This window comes from Lagenorhynchus albirostris, chromosome 6 (assembly GCF_949774975.1).
Source record: "Lagenorhynchus albirostris chromosome 6, mLagAlb1.1, whole genome shotgun sequence".
Classification (NCBI taxonomy): Eukaryota; Metazoa; Chordata; class Mammalia; order Artiodactyla; family Delphinidae; genus Lagenorhynchus; species Lagenorhynchus albirostris.
The window spans coordinates 11968461-11990016 of NC_083100.1; the positions used below are offsets into that span (position 1 = coordinate 11968461).

The following is a 21556-nucleotide window of genomic DNA, read 5'->3' on the forward strand; positions in this document are numbered from 1 at the left end:
GGAATGGAGGGGCAGTAGGGGCTTGTGGGGGCAGGGTGTTTTGGTTAAACCCGAAAGATGGCAAGGAGGCAGCCATGCGAGGAGCAGGGTGTTTCTGACAGTGGGAAGAACAGTTGCAAAGGCCCCGAGGAGGGAAGGAATTGGCTTGTTCTGTAACCTGAAAGGAGGCCAGAGTGACTGAAGCATAATGAACAGGGTTAGCGAGACAGGAAGTGAACTGGTCATTTAGAGCAGAGTTTCTCAACCGCAGTGCTATTATTGTCATTCGGGACCGGAAAATTCTTTGTTGTTGGAGGCTGTCCCATGCATTGTAAGATGTTTTGCAGCATCCCTGGCCTCCACCCACTAGATGCCATTAGTCCGCCCCTCACCTCCCCCTCAGTTGTGACAGCCAAAAATGTCTCTAGACGTTGCTACATGTATCCTGGGAGTTTGAGAACAAAAAGGAAGGTGGAACACCAAGGAGAGCCACCAGGGTATGAAACAAAAGAGGAAGAGGGCATTATGATTTTATGTGTCTACTGGCTGGGCCATGGTACCCAGATAGCTGGTCAAATTTTATCCTAGATGTTTCTGTGAAGGCATTTTTTAGATGAGGTTAATATTTAAATCAGTAGCTTTTGAGTAAAGCACATTACCTTCCATAATGTGGGTGGGCCTCACCCAATCAGCTGAAGATCTTAAGAGAAGAAAGACTGACCTTTTCCCCAAAGAGGGTATCCTGGCAGCACACTACCTTTGGACTTGACCTGCAACATAAACTCTTCCCTGGGTCTATAAGCTGATGGGCTTGCCCTGCCGATTTTGGACCTGCCAGCCTACATGATCTCATATACCCATGGACTCCTAAACTGACCAGTGCCACTGCCTGGGGAGGTGGGGCTGGGGGCTGGGAGAAACAACGGGTAGCTGGGGACTAACCAACAGCTTTGAGAATAATGCAGAGAACATATGCTTCGTCAGAGAGGGCAGATTTTTGTAGTGAGGCCAGAGCAGGCGAGTGATGTGGTAACAGAGGCCTCATGGAGACCTGGTAAAAGATGGTCACTCTGAGGTGGGCAGAGAAGCTTTTCCATGGTACACAGGAGGTCATCCCTGGGGTGCTCATACTAATGGGGGGGCAGGACTTTGAGGGGGGTTGAAGGTAACATCAGAGGAGGTGACAGTCAAGGAAACACAACCACTGCTGTCTTGTGATGATATTTTAACCCCCAGGCTGGTGTAGGGGAGCTGGGGATGTAGATATATGCAAAATACCTCCATTTAGGTGTAACATTACCTGGTGGTCTCAAAATGGTGCTCAGGTTAAGAACAGACTATCTGTTTGCAACCTGATTCAGAGGTAACAACACCAGTTCCTGGAAACCAGGGACAATTATACCCCCATTTCCCACTTGTAGGAGCACTTAAAGAGGTGTTTACGTTGCCAAGTGAACATACTTGACTCTTAAGAATCTCCCTGAATATTTGGAAGTTGGATTTTTTCCCAAGAGAAGCCAGAGGGAGGAGGAAACGTGGTTTCTTCTCTATTTCCTGCTAGGAAAACACACGGGTTTGCTGATTGGAAGGGGAGATTGAAGAGATGTTTCTTTTTATAGATGTTGGTTTTGGAGTGCGTTCCAGCAGGCATCACAGGTATCCATCTAGTCTCCTCTGTAAACTTGCTGTGACCCGGCCGTAAGGGGAAGCTTTGGCGGCCTCTGCTCCTGGGCTATGTTGCTGACCCAACCTGAAATCCTTCTTTAGGTTGAGTCAGCAACATATCCCATGACTTTTGGGTGATAGGTTCTTCTATATATGACCATAAAGCAAAAGGCCCTTTCTACATAGTGTTGAATTTCCCGGAGGCTATGACCAGGGATTAGACTGAGGTAAAAAAGTTCAAGAGATACTGCTGAAGAGTGTTGACTAATGCATAACTCGGCTTAGTCATGCCCCTCAAGTATTTGTGGAGAGTAAATAAGACCGTGGATAATTGAGAATAAAATGTGTTGCTTTTCACACATTGGGAGAGCTCAACTGCAAATAAATCCCTTAAAACATTTTAATTTCAATTAACTTCATATCATAACACACACAGACACACACACACACACACACACACACACACAGAGTCACACATTTACTTTTTGGCTTGCTTTACTTCTGCTGTGGATGTAGTTCTCCAAACCTAATGTTATACAAGCACATAACAGTTTTTCTTAAAAATTATCCAATTTATAACCTAAATATAAAAATCTCAAAAGTGACTGTGTCAATACATAGCTAACCAAATAGACCCGATCTTTATAGTTCTGGCCTTTGTTTGCTTTGGCCCTTTGATATTCATTGTAGGTCATTGTTTCCCCACTGTTGTTTTGCCACTGACACTGCTCAGGACTCACCTTCCTGTAGGTAATGGCAGCTCCCTTGGGAGCTGTCTGTCCTCAGGTATTGCTCTTAGACCCCTCAGTACCGTGGTGACCCAATATCATGGTTGGTAACCGCTGGTCTGGTTTATAAGATGGTCAGTGTGATAAGACCACATATAAACACTTCAAATAAACTTGTGACCTCAAGCTGTAACTGGTAGATTGGAATCATCTGGGTCTGTTCATTTCCGTGTTTTATTTAAATAAGAGACATAATTTTTCAAACTTTAACAAAAATTGATATTTCTTAACGATGGAGTATTTTTAGTGGTACAAAAACTTTGGTCACTGTACTCAAGAAATCTGGCTGTGGTCAAACCCAACAGGTGACATTAGTAGCTCTGTGACTGAGCAGATTACTCAACTTATTTTGAGTTTCAGTTTCCTTATCCATAAAGTGGGGCTAATAAACCCTAACTCACATGCAGGGTTGTCATGGTAATCACAAGCAATGGGATTAGTGAAAGTGGTGGTGAATTTTAAAGCACTGGACTTATATGAGATTGCATTCCGTCACAAATAATTGTCGAGCGTTCACTAATCTGCTGTCACCCTCCGTGTGCTAAGCTCCAAGTGTAATATCCAGTATAGAATAAACAGGTAAGACATGATCCCCGCCCTCGGGGATTGCACTAGGAGAAGCCCCTGAAATAAGAAAGAACTAACACTCTCCAGCCCCTATCTAAGAAGTAATGAGAATTTAAACCATTAATTAATTAGCTTCACAAAGACTTAAAGTGATTAATTAGCTTCACAAAGACTTAAAGAGCATTGATTGAATTTTTGTACATGGGGTTCTATTTTGGTTTTGAGTCAAGGTGGTAAGGTTGACGCCTTTAATTTATTTATAGAAATAGAACTCTTTTTAAAATTATAAAAATAAACTGTGCTCATTTAAACTAGAGGCTACGGAATTGCAAAAAATAGAAATTGCGAGTCCCTTGGCTTGAACTGGAGATGAACCCTAGCTCTGCTCTCACCAGCTGTGGCTGTCACCCCTCAGACTGTCAGTTTCTCATCATTAAAGCTCACTTAATAAATACTAAGGGAAAATCTTGTGAGAATTAAGAGCAAAATGATTCAAAATGCCAAGCATAATATTTGGTGAGTATTTAATAAATGCTGTGGTTTTTTTCTCCTTCCTATATTTTGAAAGTTAATTTGAGTGGAATTAACTTTACATGTAATGCACTGATCTGAAATAAGCTTGATCTACTATGAATATATATTTGGCTTATTTTGGGTTCCATCAGTGCGTATCAAATGTCTCCAAATCGCGAGTGCCCCGTGGAAGGCCCTTCCTCACCATTTTACTAACAGTCTCAAGGACTTTTCACATAATTGATCATTAACTCTCAGAAAATGCCTAACGCGCAAATTACCCTAGCTGCTTTACATTTTTGAGGAAAAGGTACATTTACAAAATTGTCTTTTTCTTTGTTGAATAACTTTAACCTCCAACCACAGTCATTTCCCTGTGGGCGCAAACAGAGGGAAATGTTCTTTCTGAGTATTTAGTAAAGACTGGGGGCTTCCCTGGTGGTGCAGTGGTTGAGAGTCCGCCTGCCGATGCAGGGGACGCGGGTTTGTGCCCCGGTCCGGGAAGATCCCACATGCCGCGGAGCGGCTGGGCCCGTGAGCCATGGCCGCTGAGCCTGCGCGTCCGGAGCCTGTGCCCCGCAACGCGAGGGGCCACAACAGTGAAAAGACTGGAGCCATCAAAATAAGTAAATGGTGAAGTTTTATTTTCATTATTCTGCAGTCATTGTTTTATTGTAAATTAAGGAAAGAACATTTGCTGGTTGGCAAAGAAGCAGAAGAGGTTTTCTCTTTTATTGATGTCTCCAGTGTTGTGACACAGAGCCTATCAGATGAAACAACGTCTACACTAATGAAAATGGATTCTGTTTGCTCCTCAGTTAAAGTTAGGACGTCCCAAAGAATAGTGGATATACTGAAAGTATGTCTCGAAAAGTCTTCCTTCAGGTAGAATGTATTTCACAGTATCACAGGAAACGATCATCTTTTGTTTTGTAAAGGAGGCGATCCTGGTGTTACAGACAGAGCCTGCACTTTGGTGTCATAAAACCAGTTTCACACTGGACTCCAGATCTATCTTGTGGTCCAGGCAAGCTGGTCAACCTCTCTGCACCTGCATTTCCTCATCTCTGATGTGGGGCACATACTGCCTGCCTCACAGGAAGGTCAAGAGGATAGCACGGGGCAGTAGTCACATTTCCTGTACACAGAAGGCATGTAGTAAATCTTTAGTCTTTCACTCTCTGCCTCCCTTAATTAAAAATGTTAGGCTAGGTGGTTTTAAAACTAAACATCTCTCATTTGTTTGGCAGGCTACAAAGTGTTTCCATATACATTTTCTCCTTTGATGTTTCAAAACAGCCCTGTGAAATAGGTAGGCTTGACTTAGTATTAACACTGTTTTGCAGATACAGAAACAGTGCTCAACGAGCTTAGGAGAATTAGCTGCCCCTCTTGCTTGGCTGGTGACGGGAGATGCAGGGAGAAGGTCCAGGTCCTTTGGTACCTGAGTCTGTGCTTTCCCCACAGGATACTCTGTAGCCCCTCATCTCTTTGTGGAAAATCCAAATGGTAAACTTGAATATATTCTTCTTGTTTTCTGATGATAACTGTGTGTCAGGGTTCAATCAGAGGTTATCACAAGGGATTGGTTTATGCAATTACGGGGATGGACCACGGAAGCCAGGAGTCTGTGGGGTAGGCAGTCAAGAAGGGAAGATGATGAGTGTTCAGAATCCCAGAAGCATGAACTGAAACTTGGAGTCTCTGGACTCAGAGGGTGGGGACGGGGGAAGGGAAAGGCTCATCCCTCTTTTAAAGGGCTTCCAGATGTTTAAGTCAGGCCTGCTAGGATGGTCTCCCTATTGTTTAACTTACAGTCAGCTGATTAGGGACCTTAATTTCATCTGCAAACTTCTTTCACAGCAGGACCTAGTAAGTAATACCGGTGCCTGACTGACTCACTGGGAGAAGGTGTGCATGTGCTACCACTCGGCTTCTGCTTCCCTCCCTTCTCTAACTCCCAGGAGAGAGGGTAGCCTTTGTAGTCCACGCTAACCAGAACAGACCAGAAAGGGAATTCTGCGGTCTGTAGTTCAGCCGAGCGAAGCTGAAAAATCGCGAAGCCGTCCCCATAAAAAGCCGAAGTCCACCACTGAAGTGTATTTCTCCACTAATGTGTTTCTCTGGCATCTGTGCATACCTTCTGGTCACTGTGAGGGAAGCTTGAGCAAACTAGGAAAGAGATTGGTCAACACGGATTTCTACTAGCATATCTGCTGTCGGGTTCCAAGGATAGAGCTTCTCTGCACACTAGCTCTTGTGGATTGGATTTCTGGAAGATTCCCAGAGATATTGCCCACATAGGGCATGTTTGCTGATAGATGGAGTGGGCACATGATTCACGCTAGAATGTGAGCTGCTTCATCATCTCAGGCAAAAACAAAACAAAGCAAAAGCAGCCAAACCAAATAAAAAGTGACAACTGCAGCAACAATCAACGGTAATGAGACTATGACACTGATGACACTAGGGTTTTAAGGTTTCTATTCTTCCCTCGATGACTAGAATTGTTTGGTGATGCTGAAACAAAAATCAAGGGATGGCATGCCTGGGGATGAACCGTTTACCTCTGCCATGCATCGAGTACTTTGTCCTTGTGCCTGGCACAGTATCCCATTAAGTAGTGCATTAGTCAGGGTCTTCACAGAAATAGAAAAAAACCCTACGTATATATTTCATATAATCATATCATATAATATATGATATATTTTAAGGAATTGGTTCATATGATTATGGAGTCCCAAGATCTGCAGTTAGCAAGCTGGATACCCAGGAGAGACATAGTCTAGTGCCAAAGGCCAGCAGGCTTGAGAGCCAGGGAGAGCTGGTGTTTTAGTTTGAATTCCAAGGCGGGAGAAAAATACATGTGCCGACTCAAAGGAGGAATTTGGGGAAGGGTCAGCCTTTTGCTCTATTTAGGCCTTCAACTTATTAGATGCAGCCCACATTAGGGAGGGCAATCTACTATACTCAGCCTATCGGTTTAAATGTTAAGGGCCTGAGAGGGTAACAGGAATGATGTCCGTGTCACTAGTCTAGTGTCAGCACTGCTGTAGTCACTGGTAGTTCCACACGGGAAGAAACAGTGGATAGAAGGATGGCTGCGATGATGGCATTTCTTAGGACACCTTTGGATTAATCAGGAAAACAACTACTCTCTGAGCAGCTGCGGGCAGCGTTTAGTACATAAACCGTCATGCAAGTCGAGAGGTTCAAATCTTCGTGTTCACTTTAAGAACACTCGTGAAACTGCCCAGGCCATTAAGGGTATGCACATCCGAAAAGCCACCAAGTATCTGAAGGATGTCACTTTAAAGAAGCCGTGTGTGCCATTCCGTCGCTACAATGGTGGAGTTGGTACGTGTGCCCAGGCCAAACAGTGGGGCTGGACGCAGGGTCGGTGGCCCAAAAAGAGTGCTGAATTTTTACTGCACATGCTCAAAAATGCAGAGAGTAATGCTGAACTTAAGGGCTTAGATGTAGATTCTCTGGTCATTGAGCATATCCAGGTGAACAAAACCCCCAAGATGCAGCGCAGGACTTACAGAGCTCATGGTCGGATCAACCCATACATGAGCTCTCTGTGCCACATTGAGATGATCCTTACTGAAAAAGAACAGATTGTTCCTAAACCAGAAGAGGAGGTTGCCCAGAAGAAAAAGATATCCCAGAAGAAATTGAAGAAACAAAAACTTATGGCCCGGGAATAAATGCTGCAAAAAATAAATGCAAATAAAAGTAAAAAAAAAAAAAAATGTTAAACGTATCCAAAACCACCCTCATAGAAACACCCAGAACAATGTTTGCTCACATATCTGGGTACCCTGTGGTCCAGTTAATTTGACATATAAAATTAACTGTCACAGTAGTTTTAGGTGATACCAAGCATGAAAGAAAATCCCGGTTCCCTGGAGGGCCTCTAATCCTCATTTCTCAGGATTCCTGGGCTTTTCCTCTGGCTTTCGCAGTGCTGGGCATTCCACCTGTGCTTTCCTTCAAACCTCCACTTCCATTCTTTTTTGGCCAGAAACACAAAGTTGAGCTGTACTGTGTACATAATTACTTGGGGCAGCTGCCTTGTTGTCTGCTACTCGTGTTAAAGTGACTGTCCCCTGTCTCAGGAGTACCAAAAGGTGGGAGGGGTTGCCATGGAGGAGCATCAGGCATCCTTGCTGCTGAGCTCTGACGGATGCCACGTAGGGATGCTTTCCTCAGCCCATGCTGTCACTTACCCCTCTCCTGTTGGGTTTAGTGGCTCTGGAATTAAGGAACACACGTGTGAGAGGTTGTGGGTAGATTGCAAAAATGGCCAGTTTTTCATGCTTGTGATTTGACTTTGAAACTCTTCTCATCGATAAGTGGGGTTTATTTCCCCACTACTTGAGTCTAGGGTGGGCTAGTAATTTGCTTTGGCAACGAAATGCAGTGCAGGTATCAGTGATAGTTCTGAACTCAGGCTCCAGGAGGTCTTGCGTATTTCCATACTCTCAGAACCCTGGCCAGATCATTTATGAACAAGCCCAGGCTAGCCTGTTGGAGGACAAGAGATTATGTGGAATAGAGATAAGTCATTTCCATTGAGACCATTCTAGACTAGTCTAGCTCGACTGGCCTAGTAGCCAACCATAAATGCATTAATGATCCCAACTGAGACCAGAAGAGCCACCGAGTGGATCGCTGATCACAGCCCCAGTTACCGACCTGCAGAAATGTGACCTAAATAAATGGCCATTGTTTTAAGCTGCTAAGTTCTGGAGTGGTTTGTTATATAGTAGAAACTAATGGATACAGTTATCACTTTATACCTGGAGTACAATTACTGATATGGACTCTCTGAGCATTTTGTAACTCCCTGTTTTGGAACAAAGAATTAATAGGATATTTCTGCTGCTGAAGTTAATAGGTTTCTTCTGCCTAGCATTTTTCTGATATAGCTTAGCTCCTACACTCTCAAAGCTGACATATGTATATAGAATAGAGTTTAGTAGTTTGGTAGAACCTTCAAATTTTAACCTAGACTCCTGAATGACATAAGACACTAGGCTTTGAATATTTGTTTAATTAGGTATTCCATGGACCCCCTAAGGGTTTAAGAAAGCATGGGCCCTGGCTTCCTTCTTATTCTTGTTCAAGTAAATGCAGGTTTTAACAGGCCAAGTGGCCTAAGTAGGTGACAACTCTACTCATTTCCTATTGCATTCATAGTCTCCTGCCAAATTTCCTTGACTTCAATGGGGTCACAGATTTGAAGAATTACACAGCTATTTAGTGGTAGTGAAAGAACAATTTCAGAGGAGATTCATAGATTTTGATGACTATGAATCATACCTTAAGAATCTGTGGCTACCTTTGAAGTGCAAACCACAGGATGTATCTGATTTACTCAGCAGCTGTGCTGTTCCTGTGGTTCAGTTTCCAAAAGACCTGACTGAGCTGAAAATCAACTGTTCCCACCAAGAAGACCATTGGTAAAAATGTTGGGTATGTTAACCAGAATTGTACTGAATTTTCTGGCCACACGGCCAAAATCTTGCTCAAGTTTGGAGTTCATTGGCTTTGTAGCAATGTTTTCTTTCATGAAACTCTTGAGATCAGAGCTGAGTCTCTCTTAGGGATGTAGATTGTGATTCGGAAATGAGATCTGCTCCAGCTTAATGTCCTCCTGAGGTTCTTCAGAACAGCTCGGTTTAACATAAGTTTTCTTATTGACTGGTCGAGATGTACAAACGACCTACAAGAATGGATTTTTGAATGTGTTTGGGGGAACAACTTTTTTTTTAGATTCCTTCATACTTAGTGAAGAGAAGGTGTATTCCAGATAGTCCTCTAATTATAAACGTAATCCAGTTAGTGTACCAATCTGGCAGATGTTTTAGTGTAACACAAATGAATATTTTCACTTACCTGATTTGTTTAGTTGAAGGTTCTGGTGGACCACATGTGTAAATTTCTAGGAACTATGTCTCAATTAAACGGATCACCAAATTTTTGGAGAAATCTAGTGGCTTTGCCGCCCTGCCATGTGCACATTTAAAAAATATCTTCTATTTGATTGAAAAAAGATACTACTTTTCAACTGACAAATCATTCCTATCCTTCATCAAAAACATCTTCCTTTTAAGAGGCTAACTATATTTTGGCACAAGAGAGAGGCTGTACCTTCCTAAGGGGTGACATTATGCTTTCAGCTTAGCCAAGCCCAGCTTATTAGACTTCCAATGAAAAAAGTTAATCCAGTGACAATTTGATTAGATGATGACGATGACGATGATTAGTAGTAATTACATTTACTGAGTGCTGGGCAAGACACTAAATAATCCATATTAATCATCTTATTTAATCCTCACAACAACCCTGTGAGGTAGGCACTATTATTATCCCTATTTTCAGATGAGGAAATTGAGGCACAGAGAAGTCAAATGTCCAGGTAGCGTAGCTAGGAAATGGAAGAGATGGGGCCCAAGTATGGTTTTGTTAGACTTGAAACTCATAGCCATTTCAAAATACTATATAGTATTAAATAAAGTACTAAAGAATTTCTTTTCTGTATCTTATTTTATCAAAACATGAGCAACGAGTGGCAGCTCCTTTTGCAAAGGCAAGGTGGATGCTTATAACAGTAGGGGAGGAAAAACAATTTTCCCTCTACACTTCTGGGTTCTTAGTTGAGACCTCTGTAGTAAAAGACAGATTAATAAGAGAAAAACAAATATATTTATTAACATGTAGACCTCATGTAGACATGGGAGGTGCCCAGGAAAAAAATGAGTCAAAGAGGTGGCTTAGAATTCAGGCTTCAATACCATCTCAATGATTTTTCGGCAAAATTGGAGGTCCTAGAAGAATAGATGGGAGATATGATAGTTTGTGACAAAGTTTGTCTGGGTGTGGTGTCAACTGCTAGTCTCCCCTCCTGTGATAAATCAATCTTCCGTGGTTGATGAAACTCCAAGGGAAGGAATTTACAACAATTCAGTTCCTTTTGGAGGATCTGTCTTTAGTCAGATAAGGGAAGTTCAGAGAAAGTCCCTTCCTGCATTTGCTGTTTTCAAGTGCCTACAAAATAATCAGTATACCAAAGTGGCATATTTTGGGGTGGCGTGTCCTGTGAGCCTTTAAAGCAATATCAATTGGTTTAACTTTTGGTTGAGGCACACTGAGTGTTGACTCGTAGGATAGAGTATGGGAAATGATGTCAAGTTTACCATCTCTATTGGATTATACTCTGAAAGATCTTTTAGACTTTAGATTCCATTCATGGAAGAATATTTTACCATAATTCTAGAGGCAGGGGAAAGAGAGGAAGAAAGAAGGTGGAGAAAGAATGAGAGAAAAGAGAGAGAGAGAGCGAGCTGCCTTTCCCACTACCAACTGACTGTTGACCATCCCATATCTCTCCAGGCTTCTTTTCATACATCCAGGACATGTCAGTGCAACTCTTTGTATTTCAGTTGCATTGCTTGGAAAATTAAAGGTCATAATACATTGTAAAGTGTGGTCTTATTTTAATTAATTCTGTATACAGCTGCTTTTATTTGAGCTCTGTCAGCTCTTTGCCCTCCGTGGGCGGCTACAATTGGCTGGCACGCAGCTAGCCAAGTACGTGTTAGTTAGCACATGAGGTAGAGTTTGTGTACCCACGTCATGAAAGGCCCATGCAATTTAGGCATTTTGAATCTTCTTGGAGCAACCCCAGTGGGATTCTGCAAGGGAGCTTGCAGAACTGACTTCTGGCTGCAGGGAAACGCAGGGCCAAGGCCTTTCCCAACCAAAATATGTTGGTGACATTTCCCTGCATAGACATCCACCCTGGTTATCGAGGAAATCCCCGGTGCCTGGAGAGGTAGGAGAAGTGGATTCGAAGATGCTCATCTCGTGTAGCCGGCCTCAGAGAGCCTTTGACAAGGGAGGAAGAAGCTAGGATGACTCACTCCACATTTGCTGGGTGGGTCACACGCCTGCCTGCCCAACGGAACAGGAAGGCCCTTATTGTGCTCAATTGTTTTCCTGAATGCCTTTCTCAACAAGAGCGAAAGGAAACATTACCCTTTGGCTTCGAGCCATCCAGGCTACTCCGTACTTACAGTGCTCAGAATGTAAAAGTTGGGTTCAGCGAAAACCTGCCGAGATGCACGGCTGCAGTTCTTTCTGTCTGTGTTTCAGATTAAACGGCTGCCTTCTGCGGTAAACAATCCCGGATGATTTAAGACAACGGGAACTCCCTTTACTAGCAAAACCCCCAACCCAAGTCTGACCGTTTGTTTTACAGGCCCATTTCACCATCCAGTAACCCCATGGGGGGCCTCGACACCACCCTCCACTGCATCGCTTGAATAAAATACACGAAAGGCCCCGCAGTCCAGCTACACCCTTCTTGGAGCTGATCGCTCCAGAGGGACGGGGCGGGTGGGGAAGTGTGGCCTGGGGAAAAAGAGGAGGAGGAAACTAGAAGGTTCGTTGATATGCAAAAGAGGCCTGGAGAGCTTTAGTCTCTGGGTGGGATTACGGGCACGGTAAGGCCCCAAGGATAGCGCTCCTATCGTCAGAGCGCCCAGAAGACCTTAACACCACTCCCCACCCCGGAGAGTCTGCGCATCATTGTCAGGGGTTGTGGTGTCCCTCCTGGGGACAAGCCAGGTCATTCTTCTCCCTTGGACCCCCTGCCCGGGCCCTTGCCTGTCCCTCTGCTGCCCACTCCTGAGAAGGCAGCTCCCCTGGGCTCAGGGCCCAGACTTGTGCTGCAGTTTGTGGTAGAAAATAGGGTCGGGGGATGAGGTGGAAAGAATAGTTCTCTCCTTGACGCAGGATCGCTCTGCGCCCCGAGCAGCCCTCACTGTGCCCAGTGTGGAGCAGCCTCCAGGCCTCGGCTTCCTGAGCTGGACTCCGCTCTCCCTCCTCAGAGGCTCAAGCTGGAGGCTGGAGGGGGGCTCAGGAGGGCGGGGTGGCGCCAGGAGGGCAGATTGCACGCCGTTCCTTCTGAGGCCAAAAGCTCAGCTTCTCTGGACACCGGCGCCAAGAACTGAATTGTGGGGAGAGTTTGGGGTGAGGTGCAAAAGCACAGCCTTATTAGTTTGCCAGGCAAAGGGGGACACAGAGGGCTCCTGCCTCAAGCTAAGTGTCCCAAGCCGGGAGGATGTGACGAGGAGTTTTATAGCAATACTTCAAGGGTGGGGCTGCTGAGAGAATTAGGGTGTGTGCAGGGTCTCAGGTGCTTGGTCTCTCAATCTTGATGAGCTTCTCTGGTCCCTTTAATCTCGCCTCAGGTGGATTCTTAGCTGCTCCTCCGTGGATTAGCAACTGTTTGAATCTGCCCTTTGGAACTCAGGGAAGGTCATGGAGGCTGGAGTCTTGCCTACGAGAAACGGGGGATGAAAAGGCTTCCATGCCCGGGAACCCCACGGGGTCCCCTGCTTGGTTTCATTTCTGGCCTCACACCCTGGCTTCTGCCTTCTTCCAGATTCTTCTGCACCTGCTCCATCCACTTCTTATTCCCGGACTGGCTCGCAGACACAGGCGAAGGGTTTCTTGGCCCATCTGTTCTGACACAACTGAAAGCTGAAATCAGAGCTCACCCAGAAGATCCCGCCTAGTGCGCTTATTCCACATCCTCCAGGGATTTTGTCAGTTTATAGCAATACATACCCAGAAAGGCAGGTTGCCAAAAAGTTTCCTGGGCTCCAAATAGTTTGGGCAACTAGAGTAAGGAAAAGCAAACAGGTGCTTTGCTGTAGGACTTCTCAGGGACAGAGCCGTGTGGCTGCGAGCTGTGACTTTGCAAAGAGGCTCAGATGTGTCGGTTAACTTGTCTGCTTAAGTACTAATCTCTAGTTCCGAAGTGGGAACCATGCACAGGGGCTTTTCTGTCAACTGAGTGGGACTTTCTTAGAGAATTCGGGCTCACTGGACAGGAATAACACTCCAGGCAGCTTTGTGGCTGCCTCTAGCCCCTCTGAATCCACTGAGGGGAGGGGGAGGGTCTGGGCTCGGGAGAGGGAAAGCTTAGGGCTTTCAGAGCTCTGAGCAGGGTGCCGGGTACACATCATCGTGTACATTTAATGCACTTCATTGGGAGCAGAGTGGGGACAGCGATTGTGATGTCATGTTCCAGGGGTCGGAGTGGGAGAGCAGCATGGGACCTCAGGCTGCCCCTGACAAAGGGCCGGAAGATTCATCCTTTTGGGAGAACTAACCGGTAGAGTCAGGGCTCCTAGTGGAAACAGCCAAGCTTACGCAAGCTAGGGTGCGTATGCTCGCATGGCCCACAGTTCTCTAAGGGACATCAAAAAACAAGCAAGCAAAATCCCAACGACAACAAAAACCAAACCACACCCTTAAATTCAAACATCACGTTAGTATACACCTAATGTTTATAAAACATACTGTCAGCATGTTTTAACCGGATGGAACCATCATGCTCATTCATTGGGGCCAGAGTGAAAACCTCATTACAGAGCAGTATTTAGAAGCCTAAACTCCAGGGGCCAGGGGCAAAGGGGGGCTGTCTGGAGACCACAATCAGTACACAATGTTGCTAACGTTGGAACCACCTCTGCCTTTTTTTTTTTTTAAAGAAACATCTCCTATTAATACCTCTTGGAAATAACATTTCATGGAACAGTTAGGAACATGTTCATCTATATAAATTCCAACTTTCTTTATTCTCTTTTCGGGGACAAAAGAGATCAGCAGAATATCTAAAGCAGAAATGAACAACATCCAACCACGCAGTTTTCAAAGCACTTTTTCGACAATTTTACGTTTAAAAAATTACATTCTTATGGCGATCCAGCGAGGAAGTTCTAGAAGGTATTAAGAAACTGCCGCCCCCCCTTTTTTCCTAGTCTTATTGAAGTATGATTGACAAATGAAATTGTAAGATATTTAAAGTGTGCAACATATTGATTGTATATATAATCCATATATATATATATATATGTCACACACAATGTGAAAGAACTTTCCCCATCAAGTTAATGAACACATCCATTGCCTCCCATAGTTACCCTTTTATCTTGTGAGAACAAGTTCTCTCTTAGCAAATTTCAGTGACACTATACAGTGTTGTCAACGGTATTTACCGTGTTATGCATGAGATCCCCAACTCTTACTCATCTTGTAAGGCTAGTTTGTTTATTTTATCAACCTCTCCCTATTTCCCCCTCCACCCCCACCCCCAGCACCTGGCAACCACTTTAGGAGTTCGATGATTCCACATATAAGCGATACCAAAAGGTATTTGTACAGACTCCTTTTTAACGATAAAGAAGTTGAAGTTCACCTGTGGGAGGGAAAGGGCGATTAGGATTAATCATCACTTGACACTAGTGTCTTCCTAGCTCTTTATTTTTACTTCACTTTGGCTCATCATGTATGATTTGTAATCTTGTAAATATATTTGTCCACTTTCCCACCGGATTGTAATGTACTTGAGGTCCTGAATTGTGTTTTACTGTCTCCCCAGGCTCTGCTTCCACATCCAGTACCTTACTTTGTGACTTCAAAGTATTTGATAAATTGGGAGTGAATGGAATCAGTAGCAGGACCAAACATTCAGTTTTGAATGCTTTGAAGCTTTCATCTACCACCCAGCAATGCTGCCCTCTACCACACAGTGGTGGTGGCACCTAATAGGGGTTTTGCTGTATCAGTGTTAGAACAGCAAGAAGAGATTAGTACTGTGTTCTGTAGGGGGGTCTTCATAGAGAATTCATCATGACCAGTTCAACAAAGACTTTTTGGATCAGTATGTAGTTTTACACAATCCCTTTTTGTTTTCTTTCCCTAATCATACACCACTGCATGGGAATTTGCTTTTGGAAATGTGGAGAAGCAGTCTTCTTTCATTTATTTAGAGTTAAAATGTATACACGTATAATTTTCCTATTTTGCTTGTTTTTTTCTATATTATATTTTATACAATTTTGAATTTATTTCCTCTGAGTTTAGACACTCATAAGATTCCTGATATTGGCCAATTTCTGCCTTGGGCTATGAGAAATGAGGTCAATCCCTACAGTACAGGGGAGAGAGAACATTTTTTCAGGGCGTCCAGTGTGTGTACTGTGTGACCTCAGGCAACTTACTTAATCTCTCAAGGTGTGTTGCCTTGTCTGTAAAGAAATCCTTATTGCCTGTATAGGACTTGTAATGAGAATTAAGTGAAATCAGACCTAAAGCTAGCTCATATGGACCCATACCATGTGCTCGATAAATCTTTATTTTCCATCCACTTCCTCTATTTTTAACTCTGAGGTATATTATGTAACCTTGAGAGAGCTCTTTCAACACTTAGGCATAATATCAGTCTACATTTATTCTTACTTTTTTTTCCATTAGCCTATGCTTTCCCACAATAAATTCTAACCCCCCTGAGGATAGAATAATGTATTTTATTTTTTAAGTGTTTTTATCCCCACCTACGATATGCTCATCATCAAGTAGGTGATCATACACTTTTTAACTAGCTTTTCTTTATTTCAGCTTCATCATTTGTCATGTGGTGATAATGACTGTATTTGCCCCTGTATAAGAAATTAATAAGAAATGGAAAAAAACATATAAATCTCAGATATTCATGGTGGAGATCTGAGGTGGTGTTGCTGTTGACTGTTGATTTACCCTACGATTTCCCTAATCAGAGGACACTGGGATCTATACTCATCACTCATTTCTCTCTGTGTGGCAGGATTCCCAGCTCAATCTGCAAATTGGCAAGCAGCGAAGTTTGTGCAGACAAGAGAGTCAGAAATAAAGTGACTCTATAATTTGTTGTTCAAATGGGAACACATGTGAAAGTGAAAAGTGTTGCTATTAGCAATGGTGGTAAACCAGGGCTGTACAGGGCAAACCATGGTCACTCTGGCTGTAGTGTTGGGTACCAAGGTTATCTCTGCTTTGTGACAGCCACCCCTCACTAACCCCATTGATATTAGAATATTGAGACAATTATAATATTAATTGAATTTTGTATGCACTCTGCAGCATGTATTTAACACATGCATTTCTTGACCACTGTCTATTAGTAACTGATTGGGGTACTATGTTGCTAAATGAAGCATATTCTGTTGAAGAGAACTATCTAAGTAAGAGAAGAGTCCAAGTATAGCAGAAGTCCATAGTGTCTTTTTTTTCCCATGGTGTCTTTTAACATGCAACTCACAATTGAATGAGAGCCTCAGCTGTGGTGCTGCTACCCATATTACCTGTGTTTCTTTCCCAAGCTACCTGGTCTCTCTGCAGCCCCTGGGCAGCATAATGCCAGCTGTAAGAATTTTCTCTGTAAGGTAATAATCAGTTTTGCTCCAAGAGAACTTACTCTTGTAGAGTGAGTTCTTGTAGAGCTGGGAGAGAAATTTCTTTGCAAACAAAAAAATGCCTAAACTGCTAGAGTTATTAATTCTTTACATTTGTCCTCATTTTGTTAGAAGTTGGCTCTCCGAGGACTTGTAATGTCTTCAGTGATATGGTAATAACCACTGAGACCATAACTTTGTCTTTCATGGAAGACCAATAAATCCACAAAGTATTTAAAATAAAGATGTATATTTAAACGGTTTCACATATGAGATTACTGCCTATTAGCCAGATGGGAATCAGATGCCTCCTGATGTGCAGTTACCCAATGAGCATATTTTTTTGTAAATAAAAATCTTTTTGACTAAGAAGGTAAGACTTTTTTTTGCTGTTTCTCACCTAGCAATGGGGTTTTATGGCCTGTATGAAGAGCCTAATGATCACTTCTAACAATGTGTTTAATGGTACATTTTGTTCACTAGCATATTGTAAAGAGGACTGAACATGAAGAAAATCAAGTTCAAATCCATACCTTACCTTTTATTAGCTAAATGGCTTTAAGCCAGTTACTTTATCACTACGGCCCTCAGTATTCTCATTTGTCTAGTTCTTTTACAGATCAAATGAGATAACATATGTCCAACACTCTGTCTAGCCTAGAGTCAAAAAGTTAATAAACCTAATTAGGATATAGTAGCATGAGGTGTGGGCCTTTTGTTTACCTCCCTAGCATGGATGCTTGAACACTTAATAAATAGTAGTGGAATGGATAAATAGTACTGACTAGAAGAATAATTGATCATTTTAACATGTCCCCATGAATTCATTTAGCATAGTGTTGTACATATGTTGTACCTTCCATCTCTCCTATTCTGGGCCTGAAAGTAAAAATGTGAAAGGTGAATAGAATCAGCACATTTCACAATTCTTCAAGTTATTCAATCATCATTTTTCACTTGTTTGTTCTTCCCTTCACCCTGGCATCTATTACATGTGTAGATCATTAAGAATCTCTGTGGCCTTGCTACTCATGACCAGCATCATCTGAAAATTTGTTAGGGATAAAGAATCTTGGGCCTCACCGCAGCTTTACTGAATCAGAATCTGTGTTTTAATGAGATCCAGATGATACAAGTGAACATTAACATCTGGGAGGCCCTGCTGTAAGAATGAAGGAGTCTGTTTGGTGTCTTCTAGAAGCTCACAATTTAATTGGGAAGGCAAGCATGTACATAGATAGCTAGTATGGATCTCAGACTGCATCCCTTGGTGTGCACAAAATATGACTTTATTTTTCCTGTAACTCAGTTTAATTTCTGTTTCCAGCTCCATATGTTGGCATGGTGGAAACTTCGTCTCAAACAATGCAGAGCTTTGCTCACTCCCTCCTGGTGCAATAGCAAGTTTTAGGGATGAGAGATGATCAGTTCATTAGTCATCTGTTCACTGAGGTGTTCTCTGAGATTCCATGGGCTGCATTGGTCCTTGTTTTCCTACAGATGTGATAGTCTTATTTATTTATTTATTTTTCTTATGGACCCCTTAGAGCCTAGTGGCTGAATGTCCCTAAGCTTGATGCCATGAGGGGACACGAAGATTTCAGGGGGGCTTCCCAGGGCCCTGTAGGCTTGGACATGAGCCCATGAACCTCTGCCCAAGAGGTAGAACAGGTGAAGAGAGTGTATGAGTGTGTGTGTTTCTTCTGAGCCCCACTTGAAACTTTGCTCTTATTATTCTTTCTCTTACTCTTAGCTCAGGAAAGCTCTTTCAACCCTCGGGGAAATCGTTCCCTCTCTTGATTTCTTATATTTTCCTCAGAGGCACCAGCATGATCTCTTAATGGGTTTAAGTTCTTGGAACCACAAATGCCAGGAGGTTCTGCCACACACAACAATTCCCTGAGGCAAGGGGCACTGGGCCTCCTCTTCCCTTGTATGAAGGAAGAGGGGGAGATTTCCATGAGGTCAATTCAAATAAAATAATATCTCATCAATATTATTTCGCTAAGAATAATAGAATGGAAAAATAAAGAGAGATTAACTACAGAGTAAGACATAAACTGGGGCCTGACTGTGTAGTAGTACATGAATGAGAAAGTCATTCATTAAGGAAAATCCACACAAGTTTCCATTAAGTGATTTGCCTAAGGTCATATAATTAGTCCATGGTAGACCTGGAACTTTTTTCCCAGATCTTCTGATTCCAAGGCCTCTGATGCACATTGTTGACTAGAGTGACACAGATTTATTTCTTCATTCAAGTCTTTACTGGATAAATTTGTGTAAGTGGGTTAGCACAATATACTGCTTTTGACAGGTTTAACATCCTTAAAATTCCAATAGATTGGTAACTGGGGTGCACACCTGTTGATTTTGCCTTCTTAGCATGCAGTTCCCTTATTTCTGATAACAAAACATTGCTTTTCCTTTAAGGGCCAAATCTGCCCTGTTATGTGTAGATTTGGTGGGACAGTACCCTGGCTCTTTACTGGCCTAAGGCTGAACAGGTTGGCTTAGATCTGTCTTGGCAAGTTGAATCTTCAGCGGGTGACTTGATGGGAAAAGTTCCCCCATTCTATGCAGAATCCCCCAGAGACCAAGAGTTTCTATCACCTACATCTTTGAAGACTTCCTGGCCCTAATCCTTTCTGAGGCCTATATGATCAGATTTTTCTCTGATTTTTATGAATTTCTTCAAACCCTTCCAATGAATCCCCTTTGTGATTAGGTTAACCAGATTGATTTTTGTTGCTTACACCCAAAGTTTCCCTAACTTATATAGGAATTATGAAAGAAATCAAAAAGAGAAACAAGATTTTTTCTTGTGGCAGATTTAACAACTGTCAGATATAGTCCCTTCCTTTTCTCTTCCATAGAAGAAGTAAACTTTCCCACTCTTTTAATGTTGGACTTGGCCATGTGACTGTCTTTGGCTTCATTTGGTTTTAGAATGCGATTTGCTCTGGCAAATGTGATATTAGTGGGTGTGACCCAACAGAGGCTGGAAATGCTCTTGCCTTCTGCTGTTGCCATGAAAAGAACATTCCTAGATTAGTCCACAGGTTCCAGGAGGAAGATGAGAATCTCAAGGAAAAGAGTCAACCTGTTGAACTGCCCCAGCCTAGATCAGCAGATCCCTAGCCAATCCACAGATAAGTGAACCAAATAAATATTTATCGTTGCATACCTCTGAGATCTTTTGCTGTTTGTTATACAACATTTTTGTAGCAATAACAAACCTATATAGGAATTTGTATTGTCTGGTATTGGCTGCAAAAAAAACCTAAAAGATATGGAACTGGATGGTGGGTATATGTTGGAAAAATGTTGAAGAAACTATCATAAAAGCCTGAAGAAATGATGGCTCATGTTATATAACCATGAAGCATTTGGTATAACAATCTTCTGTGATAAACTAGAAGATAGCAATGTAACCAGTGAACTGTGGACTTAGGCAACATGGTTTCTATTGTTGAGGTATTGGCAGCCTTCTTTTAGCTACATATGATGAACTCAGAAAATAACTAGCAGGTTTGAAATAGAATTTTGAGGGACCGTAGAGACCTAGAACGTGCTGGTTTATGAAAAAAAAAAAGTTCCTCATGCTATCTTTCCATTCAGTAATTTTCTTTTTCTGTGATAGTTTTGTCTGGTTTTGGTATCAGGGTGATGGTGGCCTCATAGAATGAGTTCGAAAGTGTTCCTTCCTCTGCAATTTTTTGGAACAGTTTGATAAGTACAGGTGTTAACTCCTCTCTAAATATTTGGTAGAATTCACCTGGGAAGCCATCTGGTCCTGGGCTTTTGTTTCTTGGGTATTTTAAAATTACTGATTCAATTTCGTCACTGGTAATTGGTCTGTTCATATTTTCTATTTCTTTCTGGTTCAGTCTTGGGAGATTGTACCTTTCTAAGAATTTGTCCATTGTTTCTAGGTTGTCCATTTTATTGGCATAGAGTTGTTCCTAGTAGTCTCTTACGATCCTTTGCATTTCTGTGGTGTCATTTGGTAAGTAATTCTTAAGTGAAGATATAGCCTGAGAGCGTGGAGTTCAGGTCCTCCAGCAAGATACGGCCTTCTACTCCAGCCTTTACTCCAAGGCTTTAAGACCAAAAGCAAGTCTTGAGCTGTAACACCTTTTAAAAAACGCTTGAAAAAAATCAAATGGCATCTAGAACATCCTTTCAGCTGGATTTTAGAAAGCTTAAGGGTGTGTCTCCCAGCAGTTTGCTAATACGAGACCAGTAATTAAGTCTAGAGAGAGAGAGAGGCATGCCTTGAAAATAATGGTGGGTGTGGCTTTTGGAATATGAAATAGATCACAATAGTTAATAATATACAAGTATAGTAGATGTTTATTCATTTCAAAAATAGTTTAAAATTATAAATAAAGAAATTTTCCTTTTAAATACTCAAAATGTCTAAGCAACTAAAACCTAGATATCTGTGATGTGAAAATTTGCTCTGAGACAATGCACCATAAAGAATAGAAATTCTAATAAAATGGAATGTAAATTAGAATGAAATGTCAGATATTTCCCTTCTCTGCCAGAAACGAGTTGAGATTATTATTTCCATTAGTGGACTGTGAACACACAAAGGTTTACAATAATAAAAAGCATGTATCAGTGATTCAGGGAGACATTCACAAGGCATATGATGAATATCAGGAAACAAATTCAAAGCAGGAAGTTCAGAATTAGAGACAGATGAAATAACACTTCTAGTGAGATCTTTGAAACTTAAGACAC

At 42.4% G+C, this 21556-nt stretch overlaps 1 protein-coding gene and 1 non-coding gene across 2 annotated transcripts; both read left to right on the forward strand.

Moving 5' to 3' along the window:
- Positions 1-6513: 6513 nt before the first annotated feature.
- On the forward strand, positions 6514-7267 carry LOC132521621 (large ribosomal subunit protein uL22-like). The gene has a single exon (XM_060151255.1). The coding sequence runs from the start codon at positions 6782-6784 to the stop codon at positions 7220-7222; it is 441 nt and encodes a 146-aa protein (XP_060007238.1). The 5' UTR covers positions 6514-6781; the 3' UTR covers positions 7223-7267.
- On the forward strand, positions 6614-6679 carry LOC132522490 (small nucleolar RNA SNORD58). The gene has a single exon (XR_009541233.1). It is a non-coding gene; the product is annotated as a small nucleolar RNA SNORD58 (small nucleolar RNA).
- Positions 7268-21556: the final 14289 nt, after the last annotated feature.

What these genes read in the sequence shown, in the direction of transcription:
- LOC132521621 (XM_060151255.1), top strand. Translation starts at nt 6,782, where the DNA reads ATGCACATCCGAAAAGCCACCAAGTATCTGAAGGATGTCACTTTAAAG.